This window comes from Lygodium microphyllum, chromosome 1 (assembly GCF_053477565.2).
Source record: "Lygodium microphyllum isolate KBCC chromosome 1, Lygodium_microphyllum_v1.1.10, whole genome shotgun sequence".
Lineage (NCBI taxonomy): Eukaryota > Viridiplantae > Streptophyta > Polypodiopsida > Schizaeales > Lygodiaceae > Lygodium > Lygodium microphyllum.
The window spans coordinates 57823621-57839418 of record NC_141135.1 but is presented as its reverse complement, the minus strand read 5'-3'; the positions used below and the strand labels follow the sequence as shown (position 1 = coordinate 57839418).

At 39.4% G+C, this 15798-nt stretch overlaps 1 protein-coding gene across 10 annotated transcripts; it reads right to left on the bottom strand.

Annotated features, from left to right (window-relative positions):
* Positions 1-211: 211 nt before the first annotated feature.
* On the bottom strand, positions 212-13019 carry LOC148041149 (protein DEHYDRATION-INDUCED 19 homolog 4-like). Of its 10 annotated transcripts, none has more exons than XR_015690739.1 (8): positions 12743-13019; positions 12277-12419; positions 11914-11997; positions 11687-11795; positions 11465-11597; positions 999-1080; positions 516-878; positions 212-415 (listed from the first exon to the last, which is right to left on the bottom strand). XR_015690739.1 is itself a non-coding variant. In XM_087677066.1 (6 exons), the coding sequence occupies exons 1-6, from the start codon at positions 12819-12821 to the stop codon at positions 6754-6756; spliced, it is 555 nt and encodes a 184-aa protein (XP_087533192.1). In that variant the 5' UTR covers positions 12822-13019; the 3' UTR covers positions 5957-6753. The 10 variants fall into 10 exon arrangements, 5 of the variants coding, with proteins under 5 accessions (XP_087533192.1, XP_087533173.1, XP_087533184.1 ...); XR_015690737.1 differs by having other exon boundaries at positions 214-415; positions 520-878; XR_015690738.1 differs by having other exon boundaries at positions 214-415; positions 520-874.
* Between the last annotated feature and the right edge of the window lie 2779 nt (positions 13020-15798).

Sequence of the window (15798 nt, the reverse complement as noted above, 5' to 3'; positions counted from 1 at the left end):
CATCCATGAAACCAAGTTGACATTAATACAATGTATAAGACAAAAGAACAATCTAAAAATTCTAAGAACTAAAATTTAGATACAATACAATGTTTGAGACAAATGAATAATTTGAAATTTTAGAGAAATGAAATTAACATAATGTGGAAAATAAAAAATTTTGGGAACTTAAGACTTTCATATTATAGAGAGTAGTGGTCTAAGCATCACAAAGGGAACGACAGTGTCTAAATTGCAAAATACAAAGCAGTGGTTTCTAGGCTATAGAATACAAGCTAATATACAAAGTATGCACTAAGGTTGTTGGGATTTCAAGAGGCAGCACCATGTGTAGAGGTGTAGGAGGACACATGGAACCTCTTATTTCTAGTGAATCTTGGGCTTTTTCTCACTTCCTTTGAGTCAATACTAGAGTCTGCAACCAAACATCAAAATTATCCAATATTCATAACTAAATAGTCACCATTCGTTGTCATTAAGCAATAAGGAATAATATTTATTGTGCTTCTTCTTACCGACCTCCATAAATGACTTTAGAGGGTAGTTTGAGTCATTATCTCCAATGTTGCCACTTTTCACCTCCATCATTTTCAAAGGTCGTAGATACTAATTTATCAAAGAGATCAATGAGAAGCAACAAAACCAAGGTTTAGTTGTGCAAGCAAGTATGCTTAAATATTATTATCTCATGGAGTTGCTGGATCTAACAAAGAGGTCTTTTCTCTACTAGGTGACCTTCCGCTGCTCAAATGACATTCTTTATCTCTATTTCCTGCCTTTGACATGGGAATTGTATTTATAGGGCTCCCAGGTGCTTGGTTCTTACACACAAAAGTTGCTTCCTTTTGAATGTTCTTCAAGACCTCGTCGATGTCTAGCTTCATGGCACAATGCATAGACACAACTTGGGAGAAGTGGGACTCTACCAACGACAAATCATTTATGTGTGTATACAATATCATGCCCACAATTCAATGTGATTGTTTTAATTACGTTACCTTTTATAAGATAATATTTTTCCTCGTGAATTGGCTCTCCACTTGTAGACTCCCCATACTTGAACCATATTCCATGCTTTCCCTTGCAAAAGAAGCACACAAACTACAAGTTACAAGTGGCCAAAATAATGAAAATGAAATGAAAAGAACACATGCCTAGCTAACTAGCTAAGTAGCTAGTCCATCACCCAAATAACTGACTATCTAGTCAACAAAGTATCTAGCTATGAAAAGAATATGTGCCTAGCTAACTAGCTAAGTAGCTAGTCCACAACCCAAATAGCCGACTATCCAACCAACAAAGTAACTAGCTATCTAATTGGTCAACTAGCCAACTATCTAACCAGCTAGTCAACCAACAAGTTAGCTAACTAGTCAACTAGCCATCTAGATGTATACTCTTCTATCTAAATAGCTATCTTGTATACCACCTAAATAGTTATCTAGCTATCTAAGTAGCTAGTCTATTATCTAGATAGTTGACTATCTAGTCAACAAATTAACTAGCTATCAAATTAGTCACGTAGCTAACTATCTAACCAACTATTCAACCAGCAAATTAGCTAACTAACTAGTCTAGTGGCTATATAGCTCTCTACTCTACTACCTAAATAGCTATCTAGCCTACTACCTAAGTACCTATCTAGCTATCTAAGTATCTAGTCTACTATTTAGATAGCTAACTATCATGTTCAACAAAGTAACTAGCTAAATAGCTAACTAGCTAGCTATCTAGTCAACCAACTAGCTAGCCAGCTAGCTATCTAATCAAATAAGTAACTGGCTATGTAATTAGTCAACTAGTTGACTAGCTAAGTAACTAGTCAACTAAGTAACTGGCTATCTAATTGGCCAACTAGCTAACTAGCCAACTAACTACTCAACTAAGTAATTAGCTACCTAATTACTCAATTAGCTAACTATCTAAGTCACTATTCAACTAGCTGACAACCTAACTAACTACTCAACCATGAAACTACCAAACTAACTAGTCAAGTAGCCAAGTTAATGATCAACTAGCTAGCTAGTTAACTAACTAGTCAACTAGCCTAGTTATCAAGCCAAAAAACAAATAATAGTACATGTAGGTTGAGTTTGAACAATTCCACTGTTATATACGGTACAAAAGCATTAAGATACTTATTTTTATGGAGGGTAAATCCAAGAGATTGCAGTATTGTTCTCTATTGATAGAATCCTTTAACCATGTCGAGTATCCTTTCGTCACACTGGGAGAGCAAACAAGTATCCCACATTTGGCAAAGTACCCCAAAGCAATACAAATGATAGGCATGCTTGCAAGGAAGCATGCACAAACTTATCATATTGTTGTCTTCAAAACCTATTCCACAAGTCGAGCACTCTTAAGACTGAAATGTTAAGACAAGAGGTAGATTGTGGGACGTCATGCATGGGAAATGAGACTTGGAAATTAGTCAAGGAGATGTCTTGTGCGTGAACCAAAAAATCCAAGTGAATCTAAGCTTTGTGAAGCATTAGCTTGCACTACTTCACCTCCATCCACAAAAAAGAGGTATCAATTGTAGATTAGCTTTCTATAAGCCATGGAAATTGAAACAAAACTGAACCAATCATGGTTTTAAACAAATGATATTTTGCAAGATATTAGAGAGCTTACCTCTATCTAATTGACATGTACACTAATCATTTGGTGAAACTCAAACACTTATAAAAAATAAGGCTACTAGTGACATATGTATCAACATGTGAAAAGACTAGACAAAAAGCTTGGTTTGACAAACACATCAAGTAGCGAGACTTCACAAAGGTCGACCTACTATTGCTCTCCATTAAAGGCCATAAACAAAAGATGAAGTTTAGAGGTTTCATCCCTTTTTGTGTGCACCAAATTGACCAAACCAACAATCTGGACCTTGAGACTCTTGACAAAGGGGCATTGATTTTTTCAATGGCAACCACATCAAAAATTACTATCCAACAATCCACCATTATGCACCAAATTAGTGAAATTGGCAACATGGAGCTCGAGACACTCAATGAAGAGGGCACCAATTTTTTCAATGGTGGTCGTATCAAAAAGCATTGTCCACCAATGCAAAGGTCAATCAATATGGGGGCACTCTTTATACCTTATTAGGAAAATGCATAGTGCTATTGGCTATTGAGACTAAAAGCCTACCTAACAATTCTACCTTCTGCTTAACGATGAAGGAGTTGGCAAAGAGACATTGTTAGGATGGACATTTAGACAACAAACTTAATGAATGGTTGATTATGATGTGCAAGCATACACCTAGAGCTTTCTAACATAAAAATCATCACAACTTTTAGCAAGGACACACTTGTTTCTTTGAAGCACATGGCACTACCAATAGGCTCCAACATAGCCAATGCAACCTCCAAGGAGGGGACCAAGACCTTAATGTTATAATATCCCTACCCGCCCCCTCCTCTCACAAAATGAGGCGCTAAGGAGGAGAGGAATCGTTGTCCAATGAAGGTTTAGATTGATCGATCCATGGAGAGGAGCCATGGAGCTTGGAACCTTTGGTCAATGAAGAGAGAATTCAAGAAAGTTCCACTAGAACCTCTCTACCTTTTGAAACTACCAAAAAAATATCCCTAGGAAGAATAATCAAATTTGGCCATTCACCTATCAAGAACAATCAAAATAGTAGCATAGAGGAGGTTTCCCCCAAAAGTAGCTCAAATTAAGCCCCAACTAAGTCTTAAGAACTAGAGTAAAGAGGTCCCACCGAATGAAACAACCAAAGCAAGGCTCTAATATGATTTTCAAGAACCAAAGTGGCACTGATCTTGAAACTCACCCCAAGCGAAGGACCTAGAACTTAGTGACGAAAATGTGCACCAACCTTGATACAACAAGGAGAGGCCTTTATAAATACTTGAATGGGATCTAGGAAAGGGGGCTTTGAGAGACCTCTTTCAAGTTAAGACTCAATACATGACCTTATTGGGTAGAAGATCCTAATGACTAGGATACTAACAATCCCTATAATTATCCAACACTCATTCAAGCACAATATTTTTGAACCCTTTTGGTATATAAGAGCCCAGCAATTTGTCAAAGCCCAAAGAAGACTCAAAGATGCTACATTTGAGATTTGTCCCTAGACTCAAGAGGTCATGAGAAAGCCCAAAAACTAATATTTTATGGCATCTTTGAAGATTTTAACATGTGGAGTAGTGAGTGTGCATCACACACAAATGACCCCTTTATGATACGAGGACTTTCAGGGGAGCATAGCCCAATGGATATCGGATCAATAGAGCTTTCAATCATCCCCCCTCCTAACATTTTTCAAACACAATTGACTACATGTTGTTACCAAAGATGAGGTTAGAAGCAACAATGTTGCAAATTCTAGATAATGAGATGCAATGGGCTTATAGAGCAACAACATTTTCCAATAAAAAGAACCTCACTTGTATATGGACAACAATTATCTACACTTGACAATAGAAGAGACTACAAAGCAATTCAAGCCACATAAGCAAGAGACAAGAGGCCTTATTACACACTCTATGTCTAGTACTTTCTTTCACTTCTAGATTTTCCACATGATCTAGCATTATAGACTACTAGTCTAGTTATCCTTGTAGCCTTGTACTCGACATCTACCTTGCACAAATAACCAAGATGTAGATGACATAATGGTGATTATTACTAAGATGCCATTTAAAAGAAATTTATCTTATTGAAAATAGAAGGAACAATTTAGAATTGCTACATAGACATCTAAAGCCATATCTTTGCCATGAGAAAACAAAAGTGCACTAGTGTGCATAAACACAATGAGTTCTTTTTATTAGTTTGGCTTATTGGTGGTAATTTGGCTCCTACTGCCTTGTGAGAGGTAGCAACTAGTACATAGCTTACAAGGTTCATGGACATGGTTTCACTAATGGCTACATGCTAGATTGGTGGTAAGATTTTGGAGATATTTTGATTGGTTTACATAGTTCGTCTAGAATTTAACGAGTTGAAATAAAAAAGTGACTTTAATACTTCCTTACATAGTGTTATGCCTTTCTAGTGGTGGTTTGCTTTGCCATTGCAATTGTCATGTTAACATTTCTACTTTCTCAGTGTAACTAGTTAACATAATTCCTTGCATGAGATGGAATGCTATCTTATTTAGTCTCACCGTGTTGTAAATAGTCCCAACCCTAAAGAAATGGCAATCTCCTAGATTGAACAAGAAGTTAGTGCGCAAGAGATCACAACCAACAAGATCGTAAGTAGTTATGAAGCATTTTCATGATCCTCAAACAAGCTCCCACCAAACCCAATAATAATAATAATAATAATAATAACTTAATTCCCCAATACATGCAAGTTTATTCAAAACACAATGTCCATGTGGTATGTCATAATATCATTTTGTGAAGTCTAGTGTTGTTAGATCATTTGAAGCATTTGATTGTGAACCAAAGAGAAGCACCCGAGTACAAGCATCTGCTTTGTATACAAGTGATCTAGCCAAGGGCCTTCACTTTGCCATTTTGCTAAAGGGAACATTGCACTCCCATTTTACAATCCCAAAAAGATACATTTTCTATGAAGGATGTACTTGCATTGGTTGCTCAACTAGATCTAGACCTTTACGAGATGGATATAAAGATGGATATTCTACATGGGGACATGCATGATAAGATTTATATTCAATAGACTAAGGGCTTTGAGGAAAATGGTAGGGAACACCTAGTGTGTAAGTTGAGAAAGAGCCTTTGTGATCTTAAGCAAACATCTAGGGAATAGTACCATAAGTTTGATGCTTTCATGCACTCAAGGATGTAACTATAGTGCCATGGATCTCTGTTTATACATGAAGAAGGATCGTGATGGCAACCTTATGATTTTGGTATCTTATGTAGATTATATGCTTATTGATGGGCGAGATCATGACGAGCTGGATGCCTTGAAAACTCATCTTAAGAAGAGCTTTGAGAACCAGGTGGGAAAATACTATCAAAGCTCTCAATCCTACTTGCATTTGCCATACCTCTGAAGATCTTGCTGCTAAACCAGGCGGGAAAATATTATCAAAGCTCTCAATCCTACTTGCAATTGCAATAGCACTGAAGATCTTACTGATTAGTATCTTCCAAATTATGGACAGATGAAGACATGTCACCAAAGATGATAAAACATTGTTGAGATGTTGAAGTAGATGTGATTTGTTGAGCCAAAGAATAGCATGATACTGGATTGTTTATAGTTTTGACGATCCCAAAATATAGTGGGATCCAGAACAAAATGGCAAATTGCAAGTATTGAACTGAAGAGACAACAGTAAGTTTTTAAATGTATATAGCTTAATATCTTACACTGGCTCCAATTGATTTCCTCCAAACAGAGCAAACACAGTATTTCAGAAACTCTGAATGATTTTCTGGACCAAATGGAGACCTAGAACTCAAGAACACACTTAGATTCTCATGGCTACAGTCACCAGTGGAAGAGAGATTTTGAGAGGTAGCTTTGCTTATGACATTATGATGATCACTCTTAGAGAGTGAGACAACTATGTATTTAGCATGCAAGGGTGAGTAGAAGGTGAGTTCAGGACTTCATCTGAACATGACAAAAGTACAACCACAACATAATTGGGATGGAAGTATGATACCAGAGAAACAAGACTCCAGATGCATATGTGTCCACTTTGGTCATAAAGTGCGCCTCGTATCCTATGTACAGAGAAACAAGACTCCAGATGCAAATGTGTCCACTTTGTTCATAAAGTGCACCTCATATCCTATGTACAACACAATGGAAACATTTCAGCCTTGTTGTACAGTCCAAATGAGATGACTGATGGACTTCTGACTGAATCGTATGCGGGATTCCAGAGGTGGCCCCCATTAGTCAGAGATACACAAGAGTAAAGGTCAGGCAATCCAATAACAACCCTCCCTTATCCTGAGCAAATTCTCCACAACATGTTGTCAAAGTCAAAAGGCATTTTAGGAGTCACGTGTCTACATGCAAAACATACTAAGCTGTGCTATCCTGATACAGACAGCCACTTTGACATGTGCCTGCCAACTTGCCAACAGTAGCAAACAATGATGAGTATTGAACCTGATTCACACAGATCATGGAAAAACAAGAAACCCTTCAATGGGTTCAAGTGCTGAATCACAGAATTTAGACACTTACAGTAAAGGCACCAGTCCCCATATATATTTTGAAATTTTGACTCTGTGAGATTAGTGAAGTTACAGCAGATGTTGAAGCTGTCTTTCCTTGTAAGAAGAAGCAAAACCCTAGTCTTTATATTATAAGATTGCTGACCAGGATATTCCCCCATTTAAGTATAGAAACTGGGCGTATATATTTTTTAATTATACAGAAACTGCTCCCAATATATTTTCAGTATTCATCCAGGCTGTAAAAGTATCTTAAAATGCCAACAATATACAGCTACAAAAGACGCCTGCAAGCCAGAACATTACTATCATTCTGAGCCTTCTCTTTAACATTCTTCAGAATGTTACAGCATTAACAGGAGAATGTTACAGCATTAACAGGGTATCAATGGGCACTATACAATGTGTCCAGCTGCATGTACAACATGTGCACATAGCTGGTTGTGTGCCATAAGAAATGCCATCAGCTAGACTGCATCAGATGATCCAGCTATAGGAGCTTGCTTCAAGTGCAGATGTAGAATCTTCATTTTGGACTTCAAGGCAGGCAAAGCAATTGCCTCCTTATGGTTCTCAGAATAGATGACTCTCCTGAGCACAAAACTAAAAAATCAAGTTTGAACTGTGCCAGTTAAGAATCAATCTTCAGTAAAAATTGTGGAGAGCACTAGTTGCTGTGTGAACTTTGCCCGGAATGTTGCTTCCTCCAGCTTCTGGTCAGTTTCCTCAGAAATCAGAAAGTGATCAGATCTGCAGATGACAATAGTTTATATTAAGGTTCCCCTCCATTTCTCACTTAGTCTGAAGGTGGTGAATTTCTAGATGTATGTTCATGCACATCAGAGATGAAAAGAAAAATGAAAAAAGAGACCACAGCAAAGAAAAGGCAGCCAGGGACATTTGAACCATGCACAGAGGCAAACAGCAGTAGCAGTTATCCAATCTGTTAAATGGTTGGCCAGACCTAAATGATGTGGATTTCAACAATACAACTGGACTAGGCAGTTTTTTGCTTGGACAATAGCTGTTTGCACTCATATCTGGGCTCTCTCTCAAAAGCCATGGAAGGAGGAAGTCATCCCACAGTCTTGTGCCTCACTTGGAAGTTGGGCCTCCTGCACTAAGTATATTTGCTCACAATTCTAATGCTTCTTGAATCCCTAAAAATCACTGTAAAGAAAGTGATCCACCTATCCACGATGGTCCACACAAGTATGGACGGCCCACCATAATGCATACAACAATGACAATCAAATAGGACAATGGATACCAAAGTACTAGGTGATCAACCCACCACCAAGATGTCATAGAGAGTAGAAATAGTTGAATCTTGATGCCTATCACAAACCAGCTCCGCAGAAAGCACATCATCACCATGGATTTCCTGCCTTCAGCTAGACCACCAAAGTGTCCCCTCATGTGGGAACAAAGTAGGAGCATAGACCACTCTCTTCCTCATCTCCCATCATGAACTTGAAAGGCAAACCAGTGTTAGCAAATTAATCAGTTCATGGGTGAGTCCGCACATGTATTAGTGGGCTGTTGTATTATTTCCAATCATCATGATTGGCTGCCCAGTTATTTGCACCAGTTTATGACCAACTAGCATTTCTCGTCCTAGCCAACTTATAGTTGGTGAAGCCAGATTGCTGGCCAATCAGTTCACGATTCAGTTCATCATGTGGGCAAATAAATAGGCCAAGCACTCCCTTCTCCAAGAATCTGAGCATACACCATTGCATGCAGGTCCTGTTCAAGAGGAAGCCCACACCAGTGCCCACAACCAGTGACTCACTTTTGCTCTGTATTGTCGTCTATTTCAACAGATTCTCATGCTTCCATTCACCCTATTCTGTCAACCAGCTCCATGATTTGAATTTGCCAAACTTCATATATGCTTGTAGAAGACCCTGCTCAAGGTCCAACACGCTTGCATATGACTGAGGCTAACATGCCCCACCAAAACCATACGCTCACACTCCCTCTCGCACTAGAGTCAGTGAGTGATGATGACACCACTAGAGACAGAAGGACAATTCCGAGGCCACTACAACTTTCACCACATGGCTGGAATCTGTGTCAAGATCCAAGGATGATGAAGAATAAAAAGAGTCATTGCTCCTCCTATTTCCACAATGCCACTAGATTCTTGCATTCCTTGTGGAGATATCAATGTTCCAACAATTCAAGCAAGAGATATTAGTTCAAATTAAAGACAAGAAAGAGGAGTCAAGTGTGAAAGTGAGTATAGCGAATGGAGGCACAACAAGTAAGACACATGAATCTTCCCTTAGGCGTGTAAATCAAGCTGAAAACACAAGGGAAAAGAAAAATTATAAAACACAGATAATTAATTAAAAAGCAAAGGTTGACGCTTGCATGAGGGTGAAGATGGCTGCATAAACGACCAAGATGGCTGCAAAAAAGTGGCAAAACAACTGCAACTTTGGGAAGATGAAGGGCAGGACAGATCAAGCACAGGGTAAAACAGTGTTTAAACAGGTTAGACAGGCTGCCCAGTTGTAGGATAATGTGCCTAGGCCAGCTGTGAAGGGAAAGCCACAAAAAGCAAAGTGTGATGACCTCGAAGCAATCGTGCAGGAAAAATCAGACCTGAAACAGCGGTCAATATAGGACAGCACTAGAACCAAGATGCTTGGGCTCTGATCCCATATCAAAGAAATCTAGAGCAGCAGAAGCAAAGTGATGAAGCTGCTATAAATACAAAGAGCTACACAAGAGGACAATAACACACAAACTCAGAAATAATGAACCAAGGAAACAGAATCCATGCACCAAAGCACAAGAGAGTGTACATTCACATGGGCTACACAACCAACAGACTTCCTCTCCTGCAAGATGTGTGCATGTATCGCATGACAATGACATGGAGGAGAGATCGCCTATAAATAGGCAGAAATAAGGTAAAATAATGAGCAGGTCAGCCAGCCATTAATGCCACTCTAATAGCTTGTTGGCCAAGCTGAAAGTGCCACCCACTGAAAATGAAATGCACCCAAATTACGTGTCCATACAATCCATGATATGTACTATGCTAACAGAAGTGGACCATCTACAGAACAATCAGCAAGACAAATACCTCTTTTGGCATTTCTTTCATTTGCCCGTTTACTTTGCCTATGCAAGTTACCCAAGGCAGGCTCATTCAGTGTCAAGCAAAATTATGTGTAGCTTAGGCAAGATCATCTATGAAGAAACCATATCTCAAGTAATTATCTGAGTGGAGCTCAAGATATTATTAAAAATAGGTGTTGCTTGCCTTTCTGAAATCTAAGTTGAGGCTCATTTCCACAAGAGTAATGCAAATTTATGACTGCATGTTTACCAAGCTAAACATTTACCGAACTAATCCTTCGAGGTACAATCCCTAAGCTAATGTTTGCACTCCTCTTACTTTACATATTTCTTCAAGAAATATGAATACAAAGATAACGATGGTTTTTCAAGGCACCTATTTGTTTGACTTATGTTCTTTTTAGGTCAATAAAATATCATGTATTTGGTATCTTGTTAAAGAGTCAGAAGTGGATATATTAGCCACAGCCTCCCTACTTCTCTATACGGTGAAATTTGGAGAAAATGTTTGCAACTTCATTTAAGTATGGCCAACTCCTTAGATGTTCTCATTTATTGTATCATTCCATTGTGCTTACATAGACAAACAACAATGTTCTTCCAAGGGTCTTTCTTGGATAATATGTTTGGACAAGGCATTAATATTTGCGAATACCAACTCCTTTGAGCTTATAATTTGACTGCTAGTTTGTCAACCCATGGGTTTTAGCTCAGAAAATGGATGTTATTGCTCTCCAATCGGGTGGTCTAATAAGTGATAAGACATATAAGCTTATCTCTTACTTGTTGGGTGACATTGTTGCCACTCACATCATTGCTTTGCTCAATTATTACTTTGCTAGTTCCAACTCTTTGAGGCCAGCATGCACAAAGCCATGCTTGAAGAACAAGTGCACAAAATAAGCTTGGGCTACATTGCTGCCACTTATGGCATCAGTTTACCTGGATATGGTTTTGCCAACACTATTCTTTGAGGCTAACATGCATAAGGCCAAGCTATAAAGATGAGCAATGGTCAGAACTGAGAATGAATCAATTACCTTAGAAAGGTAACACCAGTGCTCATCTACATAAACTAAAGGCTAGTTCAACATGTACTCAATCTCTGCTTGCACAAACAGAGTTTGCAACTAGTACACAAATTCACACAAAAATTAAACACCCGAGTCTTTCAAAAGAAAAGGCAAACAATATTAAAGGACCTTGCATCCTACCTTGTAGTTTGCTTATCATGAGAAAGTGAGCTCTTGACATCGATCTCCACATCAGTAGCAGCAGCTGTCTCTGTCACATCATTGTGACTCTCAAATGCAGGCAGACCATATAGAAGGCTCGATAAAAGTGGATCTAAACAAAGAACCAAATGCATTTCCAGGAGTAAGTATTTGTGGCCCAAGATAATACACAATTTTGCAATGAGCAGTCAAGCCCAATACCTAATGATGACAGGGTACAATCTGTTGAGGTGGTTGCTGTCTTCCGAAATCTCCTCCTACGCTGCATGGAGATGCAAGTTTTCATCATTTTCCACCATGGAAAAGTCTCCTATCACAAACAATAATCTTTTCGTTTTCCCATGTGGACAAATTGAGATATAGAATCTAGATCATATTTCCATTTTGTAACGTCAACATTGAGCTCCTGCAAGGGAGCCACCCCATACCTGGCCTTGTGCAATGGGGAACAGCTCCCTGTGTCTATGATCCCCCTCACCCCCACTACACCAAGCTAGGTATGTGGTAGCTCCCTGAAAAAATGTCATAATGTGTCGTTGGAGTTTGGGAAGTAGAGATTCATATGTCGGAAAATGTTTAAAACTTGTGACATCACACATATATACATATGTGTCAAAGCAATATCTCTGGTGACCATTCCTCTTTTCCAAGAATCAAGTGCACAATCCCTTCCCATTATCCAGTATTAGAACGAAATAAGCAAAACAAACAATTCATGCATTAATGCATTATGATAATCTTTCCGCCAAAAGATGAGTAATGAAGTTGCAAAATGAGCAAAGTAATTGTACCACAGATTTTGATTCCAAGCAGTGTTCCTCCTCAAGATGAGAACAGAGAGAACCGATATCGTACTCTGCATAGCAGAAAGGGCATGAAAACTCAAAATGCACAATCTCTTCGCTTGCAAGGTCATCCAGACTCAGAGGACGATCTGCATACAGGCGAAAACATAAGCACTGTAAAGTTATGCAGGCGAGCGCAACTATACCAGCCCAACCAAGAAACTAAAAAGAGTAGACACACTTGTGATGACAGGTGAGTCGGGAGAAGACAAGGAAGACAGAATCAGAAACATGTACAAAAGGTATAAGTTGCAAAAGAGAAATCCAACATGGGCCAAACCAGAACAGAGAAGAGGAGAAACCATTGATTTGATGGTGGAATTTGTGGATGTGTACAGATGAAAAAAATTAGGGCAAAAGGCATCATTTCATTGGAAAGGAAGGAAGGGGGGGGAAGAATTTTCCAGCACACCTATGTGGGCAGACTGCAGAGAGAGACGCCTTTTGGTGGAGGAGAGGAAGGACGGGCGGAATTCGGCGGAGGAGTCCATGAGAAAGAGAGGGGGGGAATCCCAGTTTTGTCTTCACTTGCGCTTCGCCCCTTCTCCTTCTGCTGCCTCCCGTCTCTCTCCCAGCGTCCCTCCCTCTTTCTCTCTGTGTGTCTCTCTGTCTGCTCGGCTGCCTTCTTTTCCTTCTCTCTGAGTCGTGCGTTCCCTGGACTCCTCTCTTCCGCTTCCTGCAGAGTATAAAAGTTAAAAGATATGCTTGCCTCTTTTGCAGGCATTGCAATTTGCAAAACAGAGGCAGCACCCAATCACATGAGCCCACGCGGCAGTCCGTCAGATAAAGACAAGTAGACTGTTACACACGTGCACTTTCCCGGATTCTCTTGCACGTATGTCGATGATCATTGATAGATAATACATAATCATGGTCGAGAACGCTCTGGCTTGTTCACACGGAAATTCCTGGGGCCAAGCCCTGGGGTCTGCAGAGCTTCCTAGTCCAGTCACCAGTGGCCCACCAAATCCTTTTAGAGGCGTGTCACACCCCGTTTGTAATCGGGATATCACAAGTTGAAGGAAGCCCTAGTAGTGCAAATACGGTCGCACTTGGAGAGGGAGGGAATTGTGGATAATGCCCGCAAAGTCTAAGCTTAAACACCTTGGATGATCAACTGCATACTTTAAATGTGGAAATTGACAACGATATCACATGTAGGCGACAAGCAAGTGGTGAACCTATGCCTTCCAGTTTGCACCAATAAAATGGTGTTAGAACCTCATTTTCGACTTGTGTTAACAGGGATTCCAATGGATTATGTTACCCCCACTCACCCCCACCCCAAATAGCATGGCAACATGTTAGAGCTTGTTTGCGCCTGGTGTTAGTGGGGTGAGGGGAACCTTACTGAGCCTAGCCTGCTCCCCCCACCATTTGGTCAAGTTGCACCCAATGGAGTGAATGGGGTTTCAATACCCTTGCAAAAATCCTACAAGCCTTGGGTAAAATAAGTGTTTTAGTTGAACATTTACAGGGTTAACAAATGCCCTTGGCCCGTAGAAAATTTCCCAAGCCTCTCAACCGATTATGTGTCACTATCTATCAAAGCTAACTCTCATTTTCTTGTTGTTTCTGCTCAGTGCTCCCTTGAAGCAAGCTGGTGCAACCTCAAAGCCATCGAAACCCACTAAATGTTCATCAAAACCCCATTCACCTGGGTGTGATGGGGCTTTTAATGGGGAGAATGGGATCTCCCTCCCCCCATTGTAATTCTGTGCAACACAACCCTTAATCGAGAGTGCACCAACACCCAATCCCAAAATGGATGTAACTACTACCCTGAACTCCTTAAAGGATCTCAACTTGAATATCATTATTGATGAGGTTGATCCATCATCCATCTAAGTAATGTTGCCTCTTCATAAGCCTGCCACCTCATTGTGCAACAAGGGTATCATCAATCACACACACAAACCTCCTACAAAACCTTACTAAGCTGACTACACATCGCCCCAATTGACCTAAGCAATGGGCAGGTGGGGGGTTTACACTAGGCGGTGATATGCCATTGCGCCCATGCTTTAAGCATGGCGAACACTATATGTGCCTAGCATATGAGAATACAAGACCCTCATTTATAAAAAGGTGAAGCATATGACCCTAAAGCTAATAAGTGTTAAACCCTCAACCAAACTCCTTTAAGAGGTAAGATTTTACCATTATGTCAAAGGCTACTTAATGTCTTCAATGGGTGTGGACAACACATAATGTAAATGGCAAACTCTTTTTCAACTACCCCTATCACCATCAAGGGCACTATGTAGCTGGCCTAACGTAACCAAATCATTCTGGGGAGAGAGAGAGAGAGAGAGAGAGAGAGAGAGAGAGAGAGAGAGAGAGAGAGAGAGAGAGAGAGAGAGTGTGTGTGTGTGTGTGTGTGTGTGTGTGTGTGTGTCTCTCTCTCTCTCTCTCTTTAATGCAAATGACTAATATAGCTATCTCTCTCTTGATTTAGTGTAGATGACTAATATAGCTACATCCTTTTATGTATCCATTATCATAGAGATGAGTGCAACATGAGATATTATTATAGAGACACTAACAAGATATATGATGTGGGCTGTGGTATTGTCAATTCAGACATTCATATTTGTAGTTCTTATGGTGATGGCATGTGGTGTTCCATGTTCTTTTTGGCTATTTATAAGATCATCTGTATGAAGTATAACTTGATCAATCATATAAGCATTAGCAAGCATCAAGACTCTTTCACTATAGTAGAAGGCAGCTACATAAAATCTAGAGATGAATGGGTACATATTTACATGTAAGGTAAGTTAACACATATATATCTTAACATATACCACACTTTGTAAATGCTCATCTTAATTTTTTCTTCAATGTAACAATTTTCATCTAACAAATCATATGTGCTTCAAGAGATTTGCATCCTAAGGCTCTATCTAAATTTAAAACATATGTCAAACACATATGTAATCATCATGCCAATCTTTTACAGGTTGGCTTGAGCTCCAAATTCATCAATTTTAGAGATGACAATAGTTTGCCAAAATCTATTTTGCTATGCAAGCTAGGCATATTCATAATTAAGGAGCACAAATGCCAGGCTAATCTAAATTGTGTTTGCACATTGTAATTGTTTGCTAACAAAGGCTTGGGTGCCCATGATGACCTCTTATATTGGGCTAATATGGTTCCTACTTGGGAATGTTTGTGTGGCCTCTTATACTTTGGGAATCTTTGTGACACCAAATGTTACTTGGGATTGAGCTATATGCTACTTTAGAAAAATTACCATAAAGAGTATTTGTTTTTTATAACTCTAAATGTTAGTGAACAAGGAAGTGTTCGTCCAATTTCTACTTATGTCCTATGTATATCCTAGAGCATAAACAAGGGTGCACAATACCATGTGCAAGAGTGTTGCCCTTCTAGTTTTTTCTTAGTTTCAAGATCGTTTAACGTAGCTTGATTTTGCTTGCTCACTTGCATTTTCTTGTTTGT